The 20,772-nt window shown below is 40.6% G+C and overlaps 1 protein-coding gene across 14 annotated transcripts in view; it reads right to left on the bottom strand.

Moving 5' to 3' along the window:
• THRB (thyroid hormone receptor beta) overlaps nucleotides 1-20,772 on the bottom strand; it is a 177,688-nt gene that overhangs the window by 45,092 nt on the left and 111,824 nt on the right. For 13 of the 14 annotated variants that reach the window (XM_069771450.1, XM_069771476.1, XM_069771441.1 and 10 more), the window contains one exon: nucleotides 6,923-6,986. In XM_069771450.1, the coding sequence (XP_069627551.1) occupies nucleotides 6,923-6,929 (7 nt within the window). In that variant the 5' untranslated portion in view covers nucleotides 6,930-6,986. Of the gene's footprint in view, nucleotides 1-6,922; nucleotides 6,987-17,342; nucleotides 17,368-20,772 lie in introns of those variants that run through there. The other variant, XM_069771522.1, reaches the window with a different exon arrangement.

Raw genomic sequence — 20,772 nt, 5'->3', positions numbered from 1 at the left:
TCCAACAGGAGCCATAAGAGGATACCCGAGGAAGAGTAAGAACAAAGCAACCATGTATGAGAGTTCCCACCAACAGTCTCCGGATCCCCAGCTACTTATCAGCCCAAGGGATTGCCTGAGCCATGAGAGTTCCCACCAACAGTCTCCGGATCCCCAGCTACTTATCAGCCCAAGGGATTGCCTGAGCCATGAGAGTTCCCACCAACAGTCTCCGGATCCCCAGCTACTTATCAGGGATTGCCTGAGCCCCTGTAGCCTATCTGAACTGTAGTAATACCCAAGGTATCTCTCTTTGAAGTGCAGCCCAGTCTCTTCTTGCATATGCTTCTTCCATTCACAACACCCTTTGGCAAGGCGCTCCAGTATCTGTCTCTCTTTAATGTGCAGAACCACCTCCCTCTGTTTTAAACTAAGACTAATTTGATGCCCAACAGACAGCGATTCACCTCTCCAGCACTCATTTTGCCGACTACTGCTTGCGTGAATATGGGAATGCTAATGGTTTTTTACACTCTTCGTATTATGTTAGGTAATTCTTTTAATGCCTAGGAACCTACTAAAATAACAGTGAGAAACCAAAACACCATTTCCAGATTACATATCAAAATACCATATAATCTTTAAAAACGTGTAAGTTACATTGAAACCATTTGGGAAATCACTCAAATCACTTCCAACCACTACCATCGTTTTGTAAAATCCAGATTCTGAGTACTGCTTTCGCCATGAGCTTTCCAATTTGTTCACATGGTCTTTCCTCAACCCCACATTAGACTTTCTACCCCTCCCCACCAAGGAATGGACAATATATTTGGCCACTATTTACTAACAGCAAATCCTGAGGATATGTGCACATAATTGGAGGTCTTTATTTTTTCAAGGTGATGAAACAGTTCAAGCTATTTTAGTTCTAGAATTGCTTAAAGAGATACCCTGTATCTTGAAATAACACTTCCTGTTCAAGGATGGAGGTTTCAGCAATGGCCAGGTAAAAAAAAGAGGTACTAAAACTAGCAGTGTTGACAAATATGTAATTTGTGAAAGACAAAAAAAAACCCCAAACAAATAAAGTTTGCCCAAATAATGCAGTCAAAGGCTTCTTCAGAAAGAAAGACAAACTGGGATGTGAGGAGAGAATTCTTTAAAATTTGAAATAAACTGAAGCTTGGTACAGGTCTAAAAGATTGTCAGACACGTGATCACATACATAACAAAGCAGATCTGAAAGTCTGGCCTTCATGTTTTGTAACCTTTAAACATTTCCTTAAACATTTGTCTTCTTTTATGATAAGCACTGTAGCAAATCTGATGCTTTTAAAGAATGTCATCAGAAATGCATTTAGGGAATGTAAAAGGTATTTTGTTTATATGGCAATAACTGGAAAATGCCCGATTGGATAGTAGCTTTCCTATAGTTCATCGACGGCTTTACATTTGGCACAAAAAAATTACAGTCCTCTCCACATACAGGACTGCATATCAAGGACAAGTACTCTAAGTTCATTGTTCTGACACACAGTCATCAGAACTGAACAGCAGTCTGTGGTCAGGCTTATGAAGACCATAAAATGGCAGGCTGCAACTCCTGTGGCAAGCACAGCAAAGGGAAGTGCTTCATTTTATAGGCTAGTGCATAAGATATAGAAAAAACACACGGACATTTTGGTTTTTTTAACTAACTACTTTAAAAGGTTTTTGCCTGTGAAATTAACAAGTATGTTTTGTACTGACAACACTATGCACTCCTAACTGATGGCAGCAGTGAAACACAGTGTTACACAGTCTAAGAATGACACTCAACATTTCAAACACAGGCCTGCTCCCATCAGAAATAAATTTCAGAAAGACAAGTTAACAAAAAGTAGCACCTCTGGTTTAAATAAAATTACTATAGAAAGGGACTAAGTATACTGACAGATTATTGAAAAAAAAATAGAAAAGGAAAAAAATATCAGCATTAACATAATGAAACATACTTAAGAAAATAGCTAGCAGATGTTGCAAAGCTAAAAAAATACTTGTTTGTTTTTTCTGTTCTTTGTGAAATCTAACCAGATCCAAAATTTTTGAAAAATGTGTGTATCTTATCCGGAAAATGTAGCAGGTATCCATGAGTTGTAAATACCAAATTTAAACACCTTTAGAAACACATAATCATAAGATCTTGTTTCTCCTAAAGAAAAAAACCCACTCTTTAAAGAGTCTTTTTTTCTCCCATGATGGGAAAGAAAACCCCAACACATTATTAAAGAATTGCATAAAAAATTGAAATATTACAAAACGTTACACAGACTACCTTTTGAAACTTTTGGATTTATATAGCACTTTTTGAAAGCACTTTTTAAAACATTAAAGTTTGAAACAAAAAAGTTAAAATTAAACCAGAATGTCTGTAACCTAGAACTTACCAAGTGTGATATTTTTAACTGCATATTCAAAAATACGCTTCTAAGTAATAAGAGCCATCATGGAGTGATTCATAGCTTCATGCAAAAACATCCCACAATATAAATCTTGTTAACCTTTTGAAAATCCCCAAAAGCTCATTACAAAGCTGCTGAATCCCGGCGTAACAAAACCTTATATTAAAGTATTTACTGTCCTTCTAAAAAGTCCAATACTTAAAAGAAATAATAGCTGGATTTTATCATGGTCTGGCAGACGAGAAGTGTCAGACAGTGATGTATATCAAATTAAATTATCCTAAGAAAATCACTGTAGAAATTCAGGAGAAATAATTTCTCAACTGATGTTACACAATAAACTGTTCTCCATCTGAATTAATGACAAGTTTACAGGGTAATGAGCATTACAGTGAAAAGACTCATGAAGAAAAAAGGTGGTACCTTTCCTATCCTATTACTTTTCCCAGTTCTTGGAAACTACATGCAACACCCTTGGAGACACTGGTTTTCAAATGGATTTGTTGCACAAAAGCTGATTAATTTTCTTCTCCAAATGAGTGACCTATTACAAGAAATGCTGCATATTAAATTCTACTTACTGAAAACATGCATTTATGACATTTAAATTATATTCCCTAATGTAAGCACTTAATTTTATTATAATTCCTATCTTGATCTAACTTTACAGTCATTACCAAATAGAACAGTGTGAATATTTTAAAGTAGAAGTACAATGTCTGAGTCGATTATGAAACTCCAAGTAAAAGCAGAGTAAAATCCTAGCCTTACTGAAGTCAGCGAAAGAGCTACTGCAGACTTCATGGACACTGCTATTACATTCTTTGCATTCAATCTTCAACTGTCATGAAGGTGAAATTAATGAGATTTACTGTATTCTACAAATACTATTTTCTGGTTTTAGAAGCCATTCTTGAATTCCTTCTTCAGTTCTCACTCCAGTAAATGAAGTAAGACTAAGATCTGTCTCAGGGCTTGTCCTGCATTTTGGGAGAAAATGTACAGAAGGAAGTCTTCAGTAATAGATTATTGCCAGTGAATAACAATTATTGTCACTGAATAGTGATGCTAAAGCCATAAGCTTCACTACAGTATTTAAACAGCAAGAATTTTTTAATGAACTATGTTACATACTGATTTATTTGAAAGTACTATCTTCTCAATGAGAAAATAATACTTTCCAACTTTTAAATTTTTCTATTCTACTGTGCCAATGAATGGCAGAAAGACTTGTAGTTATTGCTAAGATAGTACTAATTTTTAAAATGATTATTTTTTTTTTCCGAGGTATTACTTTGTGGACAGTAATTGCTGGTACCAACTGTAGAGCTGCTGATGAACTATGGGGGGAGCATCCAATCAGTCATTTTCCACTTATTTCTATTTAAAAAAAAACCCCAAGCATATTTTACTTACATTCCCTAAATACATTTTTGATGTTGTTCTTTAAAAGCATGAGATCTGCTGCAGCATTTATCATAAAAGACAACGAACATTTAAAAAAATCAGTTTTCAAACCAGGAAAGCTAAACTTCAGATTTGCTTTGTTATTTATGTGTGTGATCACTCATCTGAAAACTATTTATTTTAGGCATGTACCAAGCTTCAGTTTATGAGAACAGAATGCGCCTGTCTCAGACTTAGTACTCCACTGCAAGACATATTATGTCCAGCTCTCCTTCTCCAGAAGCATCCCTTTATCTCAATGTTTGGTCATCATCTGAGTTATGTGTACATAAAACTGGTTAGGCAAGTTTTGACACTTAGAACTGGCAGAGTTGCAAAAGCATACTGACAAGCACAGTGTTTACAAAACCTATAGGTCCAGCTTTTCACTTGTCAGCTTCTAATGTCATCAAGTATCCAGTATTAGGCGTTCATTAACTCCATGTGTATCGCTGTGCGAAAAGGAAGAGTAGTTTGGACTTCATTAACTCAACATTTGCCTTTCAGTTTATCTTTCTACATGCAAAAATTGTACCAGTAGCATTCATTTTGCTTTTTATTTTTAATTTTATTCACTTTCAAGTAAGGGCTTCTACACTTCTGAAATCTTTCCATGTTACCCATAACTTTGAAGTTCCCGGAATACTTTTGGAAAACTTGAACTCTATTAAAAGCTATAAGCACATACAATTAGAGATGTGTGCCATAAAATAATTACACCAGTACGTGTTTTTAAAGCTAAGATGTCAAAATATTCAAAATATTTTTCCTATGGCAACTGCAAAATGTAGTAAAGCCTAGCTTTACTACCAAAGGCCAAATTCTACAATCTTCTGTCAGAAAAACTTCTCTAGATTGCACTAGAAACTGGAGGCTTTTGGGCAGTGCCTACAAGAGGAAAATTCTTACTGCAGGAAAAAAGTAACATATGGGCAGAGAAATTTTCTATCAAAAAAATCAGAATAATACAGCCTATTATTTTAGGCAACTGGTTTGGTTTTGGATTAGATTCTGTTCTCATATTCCAGTGACTCAGTAACAGAATCTAAGCTTTCATTTTCATTCATTAGGAAAGGGGTCCTGTCTGGCTCTGGATGGTGGTATTTATGCAGGTTTTATAGAGTTTGAAAGATTTTTATTTCATCCATGCTTCTTTTCACATTCACACTCATGTAGGGAATTTCATTCCTATAATGAGAAACAGAAAATATAAACCGCTCATAATGAAAAGTGCTGGACATCTACAGCTGTACCAACAGTCATCTTCTGCAATGAACTGTTTATTTTGCCTGGCGATTATTTTCTTTGCACATATTTGTTCTGCCCACTTCTTTCAACAGTAATGCAGAATAGGTAGGTCCTTCCAATTAGGCTTTGTGTTTCACTGAGCTTAGCAGAGCTGCCCTGCCAGGGGAAGTCCAGGGAGACAGGTCTGGTTAGAGTGCTAGTAGGAATTCTCCATAACCCCCCCCTCCATAGGAAGCTAAAGCCCGAACAAATAAGGTAAGGATAAAGTGGGCACACTGCATTTCCTTCCCCATCTCTTGCCATCAAATAGCTCAAGCTACTAATTGATCCCTCCAAAACCACAGCAAAATCAAGCCCTGTAAGTAAAAGGTCAAAAAATACAGTTTAACATGAGACAGAAGAGAGCACAACAAAGAGCTAGAGAGACCCAGTTACATGTTAATGCTTTAAATTCTTCCAAAAGAGGTATTTGCTAAATGAAATTATAATGCCTAGAATGCCTGCAGAAGAATGCAAAAACACTTTACTGGGCCCTGCCAATGTAGCCTAAGGATACTAACTCTTTCCCAGTCCTCATGTGGTGGTGATGCTAATCCAGAGCCTGACACACCAACCAAGGGTCAGGTATTCCACTTCATTCCATGAAAAGCCTTGATGCCCTCTGCCTCCTCCACCTTATATTCATCTGTGCCTAACCTCCGCTTCAATGGACAGCAAAGAAACCATAAACCCAGAAGTAAAATGACACTTCTTTGTATATTATAAAATAATACATTTTACTATGAAAGCATGCATTTAAATAATACTGTTTCTCCCCATGATTTTTACTCTCTACCTCGTATCTAGGACCCTGAACTTAAAAGTCCAGCTTTGCTGGTGAATGCAGTTGCTACCCCTTGGCTGGTGAAAACAAAAGGATGGGAGCCTTCTAGGGGAAAGGAAAGGATATTTGATCTGCCCAGTCAGTAAAAATAAATGGTCCCTTGAGCATAACACCACAAATTCAGTCTTGTTTGTTATGATTTTCCCCATGTAGCACATGCTGCATTTTACAAACAGGCTTTTAAAAGGTCCCATTTGTGGCATTTGCCCCTTGAAATATGCATTGGCAAACAGTATCAGCAGAACATTTTCTTTTCTTATGCCATTTGATGAATACTAAAACAAATTCCGGAAGTCTGACATTCTCTGGCTTTCTATATGATCTCCACGTAGTAAGTACATCTTTTTAGATACCCCGTTCTGGCATGAGAATATACGGGGTTTTTGACAAACCTGATTTATGTATAGCCTTCAACTGCTTTACAATTAGCAGGGATAAGATGGTTAAGTGGACTTAAAATAGTTAATTGTCACTTCAACTCTGGATCTTCATACCACCTGCAAACCTAGTCAATTATTATCTGAAGTGTACTTGGTAATCAAAATTAATTTGACTGTCTCACTTTGAACCTCAGGGGATATGTCCAAGTTACAAAATAACTTAGGCCAATATACTCAGCAGAAACTGTCACTGTACTGTCAGTTTTAGCAGAAATGTTGAAGTTGGAACGTACATTTAGAACAAAACACAACTTTGCTTCTGAAGGAAAACAGAGGATGAGAGTTGGGGAAAATGAGAGGATGAGAGCAGAAGAATGTTGGGGAAGATTACTGTGTGCCCCACATCTCTATCCTCTGGGTATAGATTTCAATTCCCAGCACCAGTGCATTCAGAACTTGTTAAAGCAGTATTTTGCAGTAAATGTTTAATAATAATCACTCCAGCAAAGCAAGAAATATCGTATAGATCGTCTTATGATTACCTGACATACTGCTGGAGTTATGGATATGTAATCATTCTCATTCTTCTTCTGTCACCAGTGTCACCTGCCAAAAAAGGAAAAAAAACCCCATGTAATACATCCATAAATGCAAATTTGCAGAATACCATTAACATTTAAACAGGATGGTACATTTTGGATCTTGAATACCATGGTCCGTGTTTGATGGCATAACACATTAAATTCAATGCACGTTGCTTAACTGCATGAGGCAATGTATGCAAGTCAGGTCCAAAACCTGGTGGCCTGGAAGAGCTGTAGGTAACAGGGATTTGGAAGCAGGGTCAAAAAGCTGGTGGCTAGCAATGCAGGAAAAAAATGCTTCTGCCCACTTCATGGAACACCTTCCCTTAATTTTTTGCAGAAGTTCCTTTAGGTCTAATATGGAACTTTAGGAGCTAATTGTTTTTTACTTTACAGTTTCTAATGATACATGCCCATTACTCTCAGGTTCAGTAAAAATAGAGGATTCAAAGGAATTAGAAAAATCTCTGTCCACAGTTACATCGATTCTTCTTCAATCATTTGAAACTCAGAAGCCTATCAACTTTTACAAAGTTTTGAAATGTAAATAGTTATTTTACTCATTTGGTAGGAAACTAATTTATATGTACTTATTACTTAAGTTTTGAACAATGGCACCTTCTATTTTATTAAGGAGATAACTGCAGCTGTGAGGAACTGGATTTGGCATCCTGAAGTCATGGTTTTAATATTTAGATTGCCTCCCCTATTCATATGTCCATACATACACACTGACATAGTAACTATATTCCTTTTCTGTTTGGTAGCAAAGAATGAAGCCCTGCAAGGTGATTTTGTGTCAGGAGAGAAAGTCACCGATACCAGTTACAGCATCAGCCTTCAGCAGCATCTGTATTTATACTAGCCATAATGTTTTTCAGAGGTACCCCAGGCAGCAGGCACTCATTCAGTCATCCCAGCCCAAAACATGGTGCCCAGTTGGATGATCCCGGCTCGCTCCTTAGTTTAAGCACTAACAATCCAATCCGACCAGAGACAATCCTAAAGGCATTACTCCAGAATAGAGACAAGATCGCATTAGATTTTTTAAATAAGAAATCCCAGGCCGACAAGTGACCCCGCTAATGCCAGTGGAAAACTAGGCTAAGATCGGAGTCACACTCCTCGATCATCAGGAAACACGTATCTTTTAATGTTAGCATGCAAGTGACATTTTATAGGGGAAGCAGAACCTCTCTTAGATTGTCCTGATTAAGACATTTTATGTTAAGACACGGTCCTTGGTTTTTACTTTGCTAACGAACTTTTTTTATTTCTCTCCATCCACTCAGCGCCACAGCCCTGTCTGTATTTCCTCTCAGCCACTTTCTCCTCACACAGGGAGTGCCTCCCTTCCTTGTCCTTGTAATAAATATCCTCTGCCAACAGCAGGCTGAAAGGACAATGAGCGCATCTGCTCTATTTAGGCAGACTACAACACTAGAATGAGAAAGCAGGTGAACTGCAGCAATCACGTGTACCCTGTAATTAATGTATCTGGGACGCAGCCACGCAGTTTCACCTAAGCTCATCAACTCCCCCCCCCCCCCCCCCAGCGCTACACCGGCGAGGGCTGAAAACCCTCCCGGGAGCTCAGACACCTGAGGCTCTGCAGTCACCCTTCAAAGGCTCCACAAGATGGCGGCGGGACGCCCCCGCCGCGCTTTGCGGGCCCCGCACCGCACCGGCCCCTCGCCCCAGGCGCTACTTCGCGTCCCACAACTGGAGACGGGGTGACAGCCAGCGCCTTCCCCCGCGCCCAGGAACGGCCGGCTGCCCGCCCGTGAGGCGCAGGGAAGAGCCGCAGCCTGCCCACCCTCCCAAAACGGCCGGCGGACGCAGCGCTCCCCCCTCCCGCCCTCCGCGCCGTTTTTCTCACAAACACCCGCCGGCCCCCGCCCCCGGGCCCGCCCCGCCGCGCAGTGCGGCGCGGCGCGGCGCGGCGCAGTGCGGCGGCGCCCCCTAGCGGCCGCGCGGGAGCAGGCCGGAGAGGAGCGGGAGAGCCCGAAGCGTGCCCGCGCTGCTCGCCGGACCCGCGTCTGCACTGCAGCACTGCAGCACTGCGCGGGGGGGGGTTCTTCCCATGCAAATCTCGACCTTCCGAATTAACAGCTCTATTGTCTTCTCCCTAATGTATTCCCTATCTTCTTCATCACTTTACGCATCATTACATTAACGGGGCATATCTGGTAAATCTTTAAACTAAATTGAGTCCCACTCCAGGGTTCAGAATTGCTTCATGAGTCAAAAAACCAAACCAAAACAGAAACATCTCCCCCCCATTCCCCCAAACCCAACTAAGAAAAAAAGGGGAAAAAAACCCCAACCCATAATGTTTACTCTATTTGTAAAGCAAGTGCAAAGTAAAACCTACTGAAAGTTTTACAGCAGGAACTGGTAAAATATCCTCCAGCATACATGCTGCAACGTATTTTTATCTCCTTGTCTTTTCTTTCAAGCAAACCACCCGAGACTCCGTCTGGGCTCTTCTCAGAAAAGGCAGGATCTCCTTAAACTCTTAAGGGAAAAGCCAATACTCCGCTTGATATTTGCCATGTACAAACAACACAACCAGACAGAGGTGACGATACGAAGTCTTTCTTTTGCTACTGACATCCTGTGGAACTTCAAAATCCTTCACAATCAAAATTTAATAAAAAAATTTAATCAAAAGATTAAAGAGGATACAAATTTAGATAGGGCTCCAATTAAAATCAGACTCTGTCCCATCCCACCATGTCATGGGACGCTGTGAACCTCAACAATAAGCCATTTTGCAGAATTTAATTGTGGTTTGGTGACTCAGTGACACACAAGTGCTCTTGAAGTAAACAACTGAGTGTTTTAAATAAAAATTCTGTCCCTCCTGTAAGTAATTAGTTACTAATCCTAAAATTATTGTTTTTGTGCCAATCTATTAAAAAGGATAAAAAGAAAAGGGAGAAATACAAAGTTCTTCAATGAATTCTGTATAGAGAGAAAAATTCTAGCTATCCTGGGAGTTTTGCCATTTTCCCTGATGAGACCAGGACTTGGCATGAAGGCAGCTGTCACTTGTGTAAAAAAACTAATTACGAAATGACTGTAGGAAAAGATAGTCTTTTGTCTAAAGCATTACACTAATGTATCTGGCTTTGGCACAGTCTTCCTGTGTCCCACAGTTTGAAATGCAGAGTGTGCATCCTCTTTCTCCTCATACCTGCCTAGAAAATAAGTTTCTCGGAGCAGGTCTGGGTGTTGCTGTGTGAAAGTATAGCATGTTGCCCATCTAGCATCTCCACTAGGTCGATTTAGCAGCAGCCAAAAGATAGATAGTAAATGAGCCCATTTGTAACACCTGCTTTGTACATGATGGTGATTTCAATAATCTTTCCAAATGTATCAGAAATGTTTTCAAAAAGATGCTTTTATCCCGCGCTTCATATGCCGGAAGTAATTTCCTATTTTTCCTTCTAAGGAATCTGGCATGTGGACAGAAACATTGTAGAGTACAGAACTATTTAGCCATTCTGGCACCCAAAACCTTGACCGTCTTCTGAAGGCCCAGCACGGTTGCTACTTTACATGAGCAAGAAGAGTGAGTGGTGTCTACATTAATTATAGCAAGTTCCTCTTGAAGGCATAGATGTGGAAGATGTCAGAGGAAATCAGGTTCTTTTTCAGAGTCTACAACTAAAAAGTACGTGAACGGGCAGAAATGGGAAGGTGGCGGATGAGTCACAGGCGAGGCTCCACCACATCAGGCCAATTAATGTCTGGGAGTCTTCACGGACATTGCAGAGTAAGTTTCTTTCTTGCCAAAAGTGACACAATTTTTATGGTTAAGCTTTGCTAACATCACAGGGAGCGGGCTTCATTAGATTATCTTTTGTGTGTCGAGTGCTCATTTGCCCACAAAGCACTACCCAAGGTCTCATGGCTCTGAGTCAGAAGCCCTGAGCACGCAGCACTAACTTCAGAGGTTGCTATCTCACATCCTACATGATCTGCCCACCAGAGAGCTGAGGCGGCAGACCAGGCACTGTGCTCTTTCTCCATCACTGGAGTTCAACCCTACTTTTTCTTTTTAACAAGGTAGCCCTCACGTTCATATTGGATACCTCACAGAAAAGTAGCAAAATGATTATTTATTCTGACACTGAGTTGTGTTTCGGATCTACAGCCCTGCACCATGAAAAGAATACTCCTATTTTGCCCCAAATGAAAAAAGACATCTTTGGGATCTTCATCTCCTCTGGCCTGAAAAGGTGATAATTGGAATTAATTCTCAGGCTTTGGTCTCCAGTCTAGAAACACTGTCAAGCCATATTGCCAATTACTGCACTTACTTTCTTTTCCCATAATGAAAGGTGATTAACCAATTAACATTAATCAATGTGGTTAAGCGTTCTCCCACTCTCACCAAGGGCTGCCTCCTTCACACAAATGCATCGGATTAACAAATGGCTATATAAAAGGGTTGCGCTTCTCAGGGGATGAGGGTGGTGTTGACTTTGCTCTGTTGATTCAGGTTTAGATGGTGGCTGCCAGTCTCCCCTAGGCCAGGGGCACAGTACTTTTGTGGTCTGAATCCCAGTCCCTATCGGTACCAAGAACCGCACGCTTCCCGGCCACCCTCGGGCTTCCCTTCCCACTCAGCAAGCAGCTGCCCCAGGCAGCATGGGGGGGACCAGCACTGCTGCCTCCTGTCTCTTCTCCAGGCAGGAATGGGTGGGAAAACGGATTTTGCACCTTTCAGAAGGCCTGACAAGCCACCTGGCTCCATGCCCTTCACCAGACTGTCCCTTGACATGCCATTTTAAAAGGTGGAGGGAGGGCCACGGGGCGACCTGGCTCATCCGCACAAGTCCCTCGTGTAACCCTACCTGCAACGCCCGATGTCTCTGGCTCATCCCTGGCACCCTTACACAACGCTCTTACACTACGCTTGCCGTTTCTGGCTTGCTGGGAGCTGGGCTGCCTCCAGGGAGAGGAGCCTTGCATGGAGAGGAGGGGAGGGCTGCTGGCAGACCCGGGGCAGGTGGGAGCCTGCCCAGGTCCTGGGATGTAGCGGGGAGCAGGCGAGGGTGCGGAGCGGGATAGCGGAGCACACAGGTTTTCTAACGGGGCACAGGGGAAAGCTCCAGCATGGTCAGACCGAGCGCCCCAGGATGCCAGCCCCTCATGCTCTGCCCTGGCCCAAGTTAAGGCATTTTTGTTCGTCTTGGGGGCTATCTTGGCTTGAGGGTGATGAATTACGGGATGTGTCATCTGAGCATTTTGTTCTGCAAACTCCCTCCACGAAAGTTGCTGTCACTTTTAACTTCATCTGTAGTGAAAAATCTGAAATAGCAACTCCACATCAGGAAAAATGACAAGGTAGCCCATAGGCTGTATTGATGCCTAACTGAACTTTTAAATTTGTTTCAATATTTAACAGCAAAGCAAAACTAGTATTTTAGAGCAGAGTTATACAGAGCATTTTGTCCTAATACATGTTCAGTGAAAAACATACTAGGCTATGGCTTATGGTACATGATACCTATATAATGAGCAAGCAGTATTCTCTCCCTGATAAAACATACTGAACAACTGTGCATTGTATGAGAAATAAAAATCTACCTAGTTTTCTAGATACATTTAATGAAAAGTCCCCATCAGAACAGGCTTGTAGGCACAAGCTCAGAAGTGGACTTTTGACTCATGCTTTTTATTGCTAGTCTAGTTCAACTCATGAGGACACAAAAACATGCAATAAAGCATAAAATCAAAACCACAGTGCACGACCCGTATAAACATTTACAGTCTATCCCGAACCACTTGATCAAAAAGGCAAGGAGCTACTGAGTTTTCCAATATGAAAGTCCAGCAGTTCTGTGTAACCTTACTCCTTCGTCCTCACACAGACTCAATATGTGCTCTTTAGAATAGGGTACTGTTTTTACCTTTTAGGCTCAGAACTTCCTATCTTAACTTGCTTCTTAAAGTTGCTGAGCACTAACAAGTCAAGATTATGGATGCTCTCCATCAGTCAGGATCAGACCATAGTATGAATCGTGCTCAGCTCTGTGCAGGCATCGGCAGCTTTTTTCCAGCATGAAAGCCAGAAAACTATTATATGCAGACAATAAGCTTGATAAATTAAAACAGCAACCTCGCTGCTTTATAATTTTTTGAAAGCACTTGTGTTTCAATAAGCAGAACTGCAGGATGAACAATGTCAATTTAGATGGACAAAGTCATTCCTCCTATAGTCCCACACTGGTGAGACTTTGGTTCTGGCATATGGTTTGCGGGACAGGCTGAATGATAAAGCTGTTGTTTTGGACATATCTACAAAAAAACAGACACAGCACCACAAAATGAAGGAATGCAAGATAAAAGCAAGATAAAAGTTGTTTTTATGATTTCATCAGAACTTAATGTCTATTGCATTGGGGTAAATATACCTTTTAATAAGCTAATGGAAAAAATAATAATTTATTTCATCATAGTCGAAAAGAGTTTTAGTGTTTCTGTCCATTGCCCAGTAGCGTGAACGTGCTAGAAAGGCAGTCTCGTAGGTATCATCGAAAACATGCAGGGGAAGACTGTAACATTACCTTTAAACCACCTGGGCATCAAGTAGAAACCTGAGTACGTAACACTCCTCTTGCCTTGTACTTACAGAAATGAATAACATTATCTCACAGAGTATCTCAAATCACTTATTATCACAGCGTGGAGCTGTTGACTGGCCCTAAGATGTAAAGGCTCTAAGAAAGCTGCTTATATTCGGCTTAAAACTCTGTCAGCATAATGAGCTGTAGCCTCCTCTTCGCTCCGCTTCATCCCCTTGCAGAAATGTCAGCTCTCTAGCACTTTGCTTTGGCCTACTACACGTGTACACAGGAGGGCATGAGAGGAGCACAGAACTGGAAGCAGCCTTGTTAGCCACTATTTTGATAACCAGCGTTTTATTCCCTCTTGGGGACTTTCTTAACTCAAAGCGTTACAGTTGCAAGCTAGCCAGATTTGCCAAAGAGTAGCTGATCAGTAACTGTGCATTAAGTGATGTTTATATCATTAGAGATTTAGGCCTTAATTCAGAAAGACCTCTACCTACTTGCATAAATATTCAGTTGAGCAAGGATCCTGGAGGACCAAGGATGATAGAAAAGCAAAAGGGATAATATAAAAGACCTCGCATTTAAGTGATTACTCCTGTGTTTTCTGAAGAGCCTTTGAGACACTTCATGGCTTAAGTGTTCCTTCTCCAGCCTATAGGAGTTTCATTCAGACACCAGCTTTGACGTAAAACTTTTCTTGCCTGTTTTGTTCTGTCAACTCAGGCAACATTAGGTCTCCCTGAAATTTCAGCAGGGGACAGTTTATCTTCGATGCTAATTTCTCTTATTACTTACTGCAAAGCATGTATTAGACGAAGGCTGTCTTGAATTACCCAGTGAATCTCTACAACTGACTAACATCACATAATCCCAAAGATACTAAATTTCAAAGACTTTTATTGGAACTGGTGATTTTCCACCCTCATGATGACATGGATTAAGAAAAAGAATGTTTTCTAAATGTCAGGAGGGGAGGTACCTGGATGAATCTTGTTAACAAGAATGCATTTTGTCAATGCATCTTACATACACTGTGCCTAAAAAATCAGTGAAGCAGAAGTGAGTATGTTCTAAACTACAAATGTCACTCTGAATAGGGATAAGTATTACCCTAAAGATTGGTACTGGCATTTGTTTGAGCTATTTTCAGGGGTTCAGATATGAACAGCAGAATTAATGTAGCTTTAGGCTTTCTGATTTTCTTAACCAGAGCTTCAGAGTGTCACCACTTAGTTTAAAAAATAAATTCTAAATATTGAAAAATCATTGTCTGTATTTCAGGCCTTGAGTTACAGTGTGCAAATATATAGAACTTTGCAGAAACCATTGGAAAAGAAAACAGAGATGCTGTTACAGCTATGGATTTAGCTTCATGGGTTTTGCATATTGCGTGACTTGACGAGTTTCCAAACTTGAATCTATTTGTCCTAAAAACTGATAGCTGAATTGCAAAACCACTGAATTCTGAAATGTTCAACACAGATTCCAGACCTGAAATGTATGGCTTAAATTCAATTATAATTGGGGGAAAACTTTGAAGAAGCTTATTTTCAACAAAATGAAGGTAACAGACCAGAACAAGAAGTTAGCTGTTTTCTGAAATCTAGATCCCTAGCCAGCAAAATCTATGGTAGGGGGATAAAGACTAGCTAAATATCTGCACAGATCCTTTCTACAAGTCAAACTGGTGGTCCTGGAGCCTTTGCCTGCCACTGCAGAAGCAGCTCAAGAGAAAATGGCATCAGACAGACACTGACAGTGTAATACGCACCGAAAGGGGACAGTGCATTTCTGGATGTGTAGGTTTAGGCCTTACGTCAAGCAGTAAGGCAGATAATATCCCTGGAGGCACGATGAAGGCATACCAGAGACACAAAAAAGTATCAATAATAGAAAAGGAGGGACAGACAAGTAAAGTTAAATGATTAAGGGGCTGGACTGACATGTATTAGTTGAGAGTTAACTATGGCTTGGCAAAGTGACAGGAAAGTGAGCATATGATAACCATGCTCAAAAGAGAGCAAGGGATGATGGAATAATGTGACTGTTATGGGAAATTTGGTTAAATTATGCTAATGGTTACTGGTGGACATGTAATTAGGTTAGAGGGCAGCTATATTTAAAAAGGAGAATTCTTGCCTGGTTTTAATTGATATTTTGAAATGGAGAAGCCCATATTGCTATTTCTGAGGTTTACCCAAAAGCTTATTTTTCAAAAGAAAAAATTCAATGACTTCAGTAACAATTAGGCTCAAGTTGGAGAAAGCTTTCTGCAAACATCTCCTCTGAAATTTCAAAATACAAAACACATGTTTTATACATACATAAATATATTTATAATTATTATAAATAAATAAAGAGTTTCAAGTTACCTGGCAATAAGCTGGTGGTCATAAAATATGACTGTATTAAAACTATCTAAACACCCATTTGCTTATGGTTTTGGGCAGACAGGAGTCATGGAGAGAAGGAATAATACTTGTGAAAATGAAGTAGAAACTCTTATTTTGCTTATTTTAACAGAAAATTGCTTGCACCCGCTGTAATGGCAGTCTCTATATGACCAGCACTGCGAGAAGTTAACTGGATTTCAGCTGAGGATTTTCGCAGCTCAGAAGTTACCCTGTTCAATGTCCCATTCCTTTTTACCACTCCCCCCGCCTTTTTTTTTGAAAACAAACACATTATGGCATATTCCCAACTAAATAATTCACTGGTTTACTCTTTAAGGCAGAGTTTCCTAAAAGGTGTGCTCTAACGTCTACCATCCTTTATAGCCTTTTTCCTGACCTCATTGGGGCCCACTGCTGAGAGTGGAAAGGATGACTACTTCTTCTCAGAAGAGACATATATCCTAATAAGTACAAACATTATAGATGCAGACCTGCTTTTGGGTGCAGACTGGAAACAAATCACATAGCGTCAGTGTTAACAATGGCCTTTCAGTATGTCCGATAAAGCAGTGATTTCTTTTTTTTTTTTAAACCTCTCCTTGTTTGCTGCCTCATTTACAGCTAACAATAATAGAATCAGGCCCAGAAATTAAAAGTTTAATCACTGATGAATTTGCTATCCGTCCCAAGCAAACAACAAAAGTCCACAACCTTTTAACCTTTTCCATCCTATTTGCTAATTACGTATTTTGTAATTAACCCATTATGCATCTGTCATTGTGTTTTAAATTAAATCACTTTAATTGCTAGTAAATAGGGTTTATTTAGTTCCTGGTATGGTTGCACGGGGTCATGCGTGGGGAGCTGTTGAACCACTCTGAGTTACAGGTGGCTCTCTGCAAAACTGCTGAAGTTGCTGAAGATAAGGAAGAGTTAAGCTGCTTTCCTTAGGTGATTTGATTTTAATGTCTAATGGCATATTTCTAATGGACAAAAGTTTACTGCAAATATCTGAGGGCATTTTTATTCCTTGCATACAGATCACACTGGGCATTATTTTGTTTCTTGAAATAATTTTTAATAAAGGAATAATTATGCTAATAGTTCTAGAAAATGCCTATCACCATAATGCTTATTTTGGTGTATAGTAGAATTCTGTGAAACACAGCACAACTTTATATTAACAGCTGAACTTCAAATAAAGAGAATAGAGAAGACCTAACACGTGGGACACAGGAAGTTTTAAGTATGGAGCTAACAGTTAACAAACTTTAATATCTTCACATAACACCATAAAAGCTGAGGACAGGCACAAAAGATTTTGTTCTCTGTAGCACAGCCCCCTTCTACCCCTTGCGTGACCTGACTCGCTCCACTGATCCTGCAGAATATACTCACTTTTTTGCTGGGTTAGTTTTGCGCTGGGTTAGTGAGTTGAATCAGCCCTGCGAGGTGGCTGGCGAGCACTGCAGCTAGCACAAAGTAAGTGGCAGGAGCCCACAGCTGCAAGAAGGGAAGGGGAGGGAGATGACATTCACCCTGTCTCATAAAATGGCACCCTTGAAGAACACAGTACGGGTTTATGCCTTTCATAATAAACTAGATTATTTAGGACTCTGTGCATTGAAATTACTTTTTAATTGTTAAAATAATCTCTGAAGGTTTCTGAAACACCTTTGAAGATTATAAGTCTTGCACTAGGGAAAAAAAACACTAAAGACAATACAATTCATTGTAACTTTTCTTTTTTTAAATTATATCCTTATACACTGACGAAAGGCACTAAAAACTGCTTGCTCTATGTTCTAGAGAATGGCACTATGAATTGGTGAGGTCAGGCTTCCCTTTAGTAATAAATAAAGTCAAGAACGTAGTACTGATTAGACATGAGAATGAATTTCCAGCAAGAACCCAAGCCCACACCTTTGCTCAGTTACCTAAACATAACTATGGGTCAAATAAATAAATGAAGTCCACAGGTATGAAAGCTGACAGATTTAGCAAGATGAACTTCCCACACAGACATTTTTTGGAGAATTCATTAACAATACTAAAATCCAAGATTAGCCTAGATGTTAAATATTTTCTTCCCTGCTCCTACCAGAAAAAAAGTAAGTGTACGGAATCATAGGTGGGTTCAGAGCACAGCTTCATAGGACCTATACAGCCCTTCCAAAAGACAGTCCCTGTGTCCAGTGAGGAAGCTGTAATTAACCTTTGAAGCTTGCTATGTCATCTATGTGTTTTTTACCTTTGGCTATGGGCTACCAAGACACAGCACATGGCTGGAAGATTCTGGTGCAGCATTTTCTTGCTGCCAGACTTCTACCACTGCATGCATTCATCCTGACGCCTTCCTCACCGATCTGAGTAACTCCACACCTCCACAGGCAGCACACCTGGGGACCTCACCTTGCCGCTCCTTCGTCTTTGCGCCATACTTCAGCAGAGTACCCCACCTCTGCATTCACTTTGCTAGCACTTCCACTGTGAGACAAGGCTTACAGGTGCGGAGGAAGGTGAGGGACTGCAGAATGATGCGAAGGAGAACAGGAGACATAGTGGTGACTTACAAGTTTTTAATGAGGAGCCTTTGGATGGCCTTCAGGGACAGCAGGGCCTGTCAGAGAGAAGCCATCAAAAGCTCAAGAAATAGATAAATCTGTTGTATAGAGAGGAAGGATGAAATTAGAAAGCTTACGTTTGTGTAGAAAACGGAAAGAGGGGCAAAGATGCAGCAATAGAACAGAATTAAGACTCAGAAAGATATTCCTAACAGCTGTATTCTGAATATGCTTTAATATCATATCACCCATCTTAATATGACCCATATGTGACCTATCTTGAGATGATGAGGCTCTGAGCAGGTGTTCTAGAAGCTTAGACCAACAGAGAAAACCAAACCACTAAAAGAAGCAGACAGCTTTGAGGGTGGCCCGCACATAGGTACACAGAGACAGGTCCATGCTGGAGACAACACACAAGCAGCCCAAGCCTCCGGGAGAATGGCAGGGAAAGAACAAGCAGAGGAAATTCAATTGTAAAGCCCTGTTCTGCACCACCGGCTTCGCCTGAGGTGCGAGTTGGACTTCTGCAGCTCTTTTGCTTTCCCTGGTTTGCCAGTGTTGGCTTCCTACCCTCAGATCTTTCCAGTTTCACCACTGCCTGCATTCAGCCTCTAACAGAGGTAAAGTATTTGGGACTTAAGGCATGTATTTATCGAAGCAGTAACATTAGGGGTCCTGAGAGGGCAGAGGGAGATCAGTATGGAAGCAGCATCCTGCCATTGTCCTAAGTAAAACCCTGGTACGAGCAGATACACTCTCCCCAGAGAGCACACCAAAAATTACCTGGGGAAATCTTATCCACCCCCTTTATTAAGTTCATTAAACTCCCAATGCCATGTTGCTTCATGATGGCTTTGTGACTGAGGTAACACCTGGGTATCAAGCAGAGTTTCTTGGCTCTCCTGAGTTAGTGGGATGGGCCAGGCCTTTCTTCTAAAACATAATTCTCTCCTCTCTCCCTTCTCCTCCCTTACAATTTGATAATTCTCCAATTAATCTCCGTTTCTGCTCTAGCTTCTAATTTTGTACATGTGAATGTATAACAGGAAAACTGGATGCTGCATTTCATTCCCGAGGATATCAGATCCAGGGGCTCCACTACCAAACGCCAAAGCCATGGCCCTAATGACTCCATCTTTGTCTACTGTTCCTGTGTGTCTGCCACCTGAAGAACAGATCCTCGAGGAAAGTAGCTGCAAGGAGGGGCAATCAACATTCAAAGAAAACTTTGTTTTAAGACACCCAGCACAGATGACTTCAAAGGTTAGCAGGAAGATACTGAATCTGACCTGGTGTGGAGCCCCAAAAGCAAGACAGTGATAAAACAGGGTGTGCTCCCAGCGGCGCAGCATATTGGACAGATTCAAAGAATTGGGAGAGTTTTCTGTTCTAAAGCTCTATGTAAACACACTGCACTAGTAAGGGATGGAAGACACAAATGTGAGGATTATCCAGGTCAAGTTACCAGATGAGTTCTCTCTACTTATCTCAGGAAAAATTGCCCTGAAAATGCAGACAATAAAGAAGCCAGAGAGCCAAGTGAGAAGACACAAGCAAAATGACTCCTGAACACAAGATGAAAATTGCTACTTTTTCAGTGGACTTCGCTCCTCCATTTAGCGTCATCTCTATTTAACTGATATGCAGTTTGATTTTAGCCAGACACTCAGAGACAGGTTTTATGCCACTCACATCAATCAGGAGAACCAGAATGGGATGTCATCTCTGCATTGCTGATACTGAGGCTTCCTATGATTTATCCCAGCAGCATCACATAGATATTGAAAAGGACAGTGGAAATACATGATCTTACAAGTGATATGCCACATACTTCCCACTAGGCTTATCTGGAAACATGCTAAAAAAGCATCAGAGACATTCTTTTCCTGTTGCTTTCCATAGCGGCTTGAGCAGTAAAATATTAGGTGTCAAAAGCGACACACCAATCTAAATTAAGGATGTAAGCATCTTCCCATCCAATGGTGGGAAGGAGCTAATCTATCAGAGCAATTTTAGAATTAATAAGTTTCGTAAGTATTAATATATGGATCTAATCTACATTCAATGTTATCCAAATTACCTTGTGCTGAAAGAACAAGTTCTGTATAATGAAGAGAAACAAATGAAGCTCACAGAAAAATAATTAAAGCTGGGACTTGCAATGGGAATTGGAGTCAGCACTGCCTCATGTTCCATGTTGAAAATTTATTCTTACGGTAACCCAGCTTCCTCATCCATAAGGTGGAGATGATAATACTCAC

The sequence above is a fragment of the Haliaeetus albicilla genome, chromosome 2 (genome assembly GCF_947461875.1).
Source record: "Haliaeetus albicilla chromosome 2, bHalAlb1.1, whole genome shotgun sequence".
Taxonomy (NCBI): Eukaryota; Metazoa; Chordata; class Aves; order Accipitriformes; family Accipitridae; genus Haliaeetus; species Haliaeetus albicilla.
Note: the sequence above shows the minus strand (reverse complement) of the source record. Positions and strands in the feature narration are given on the sequence as shown.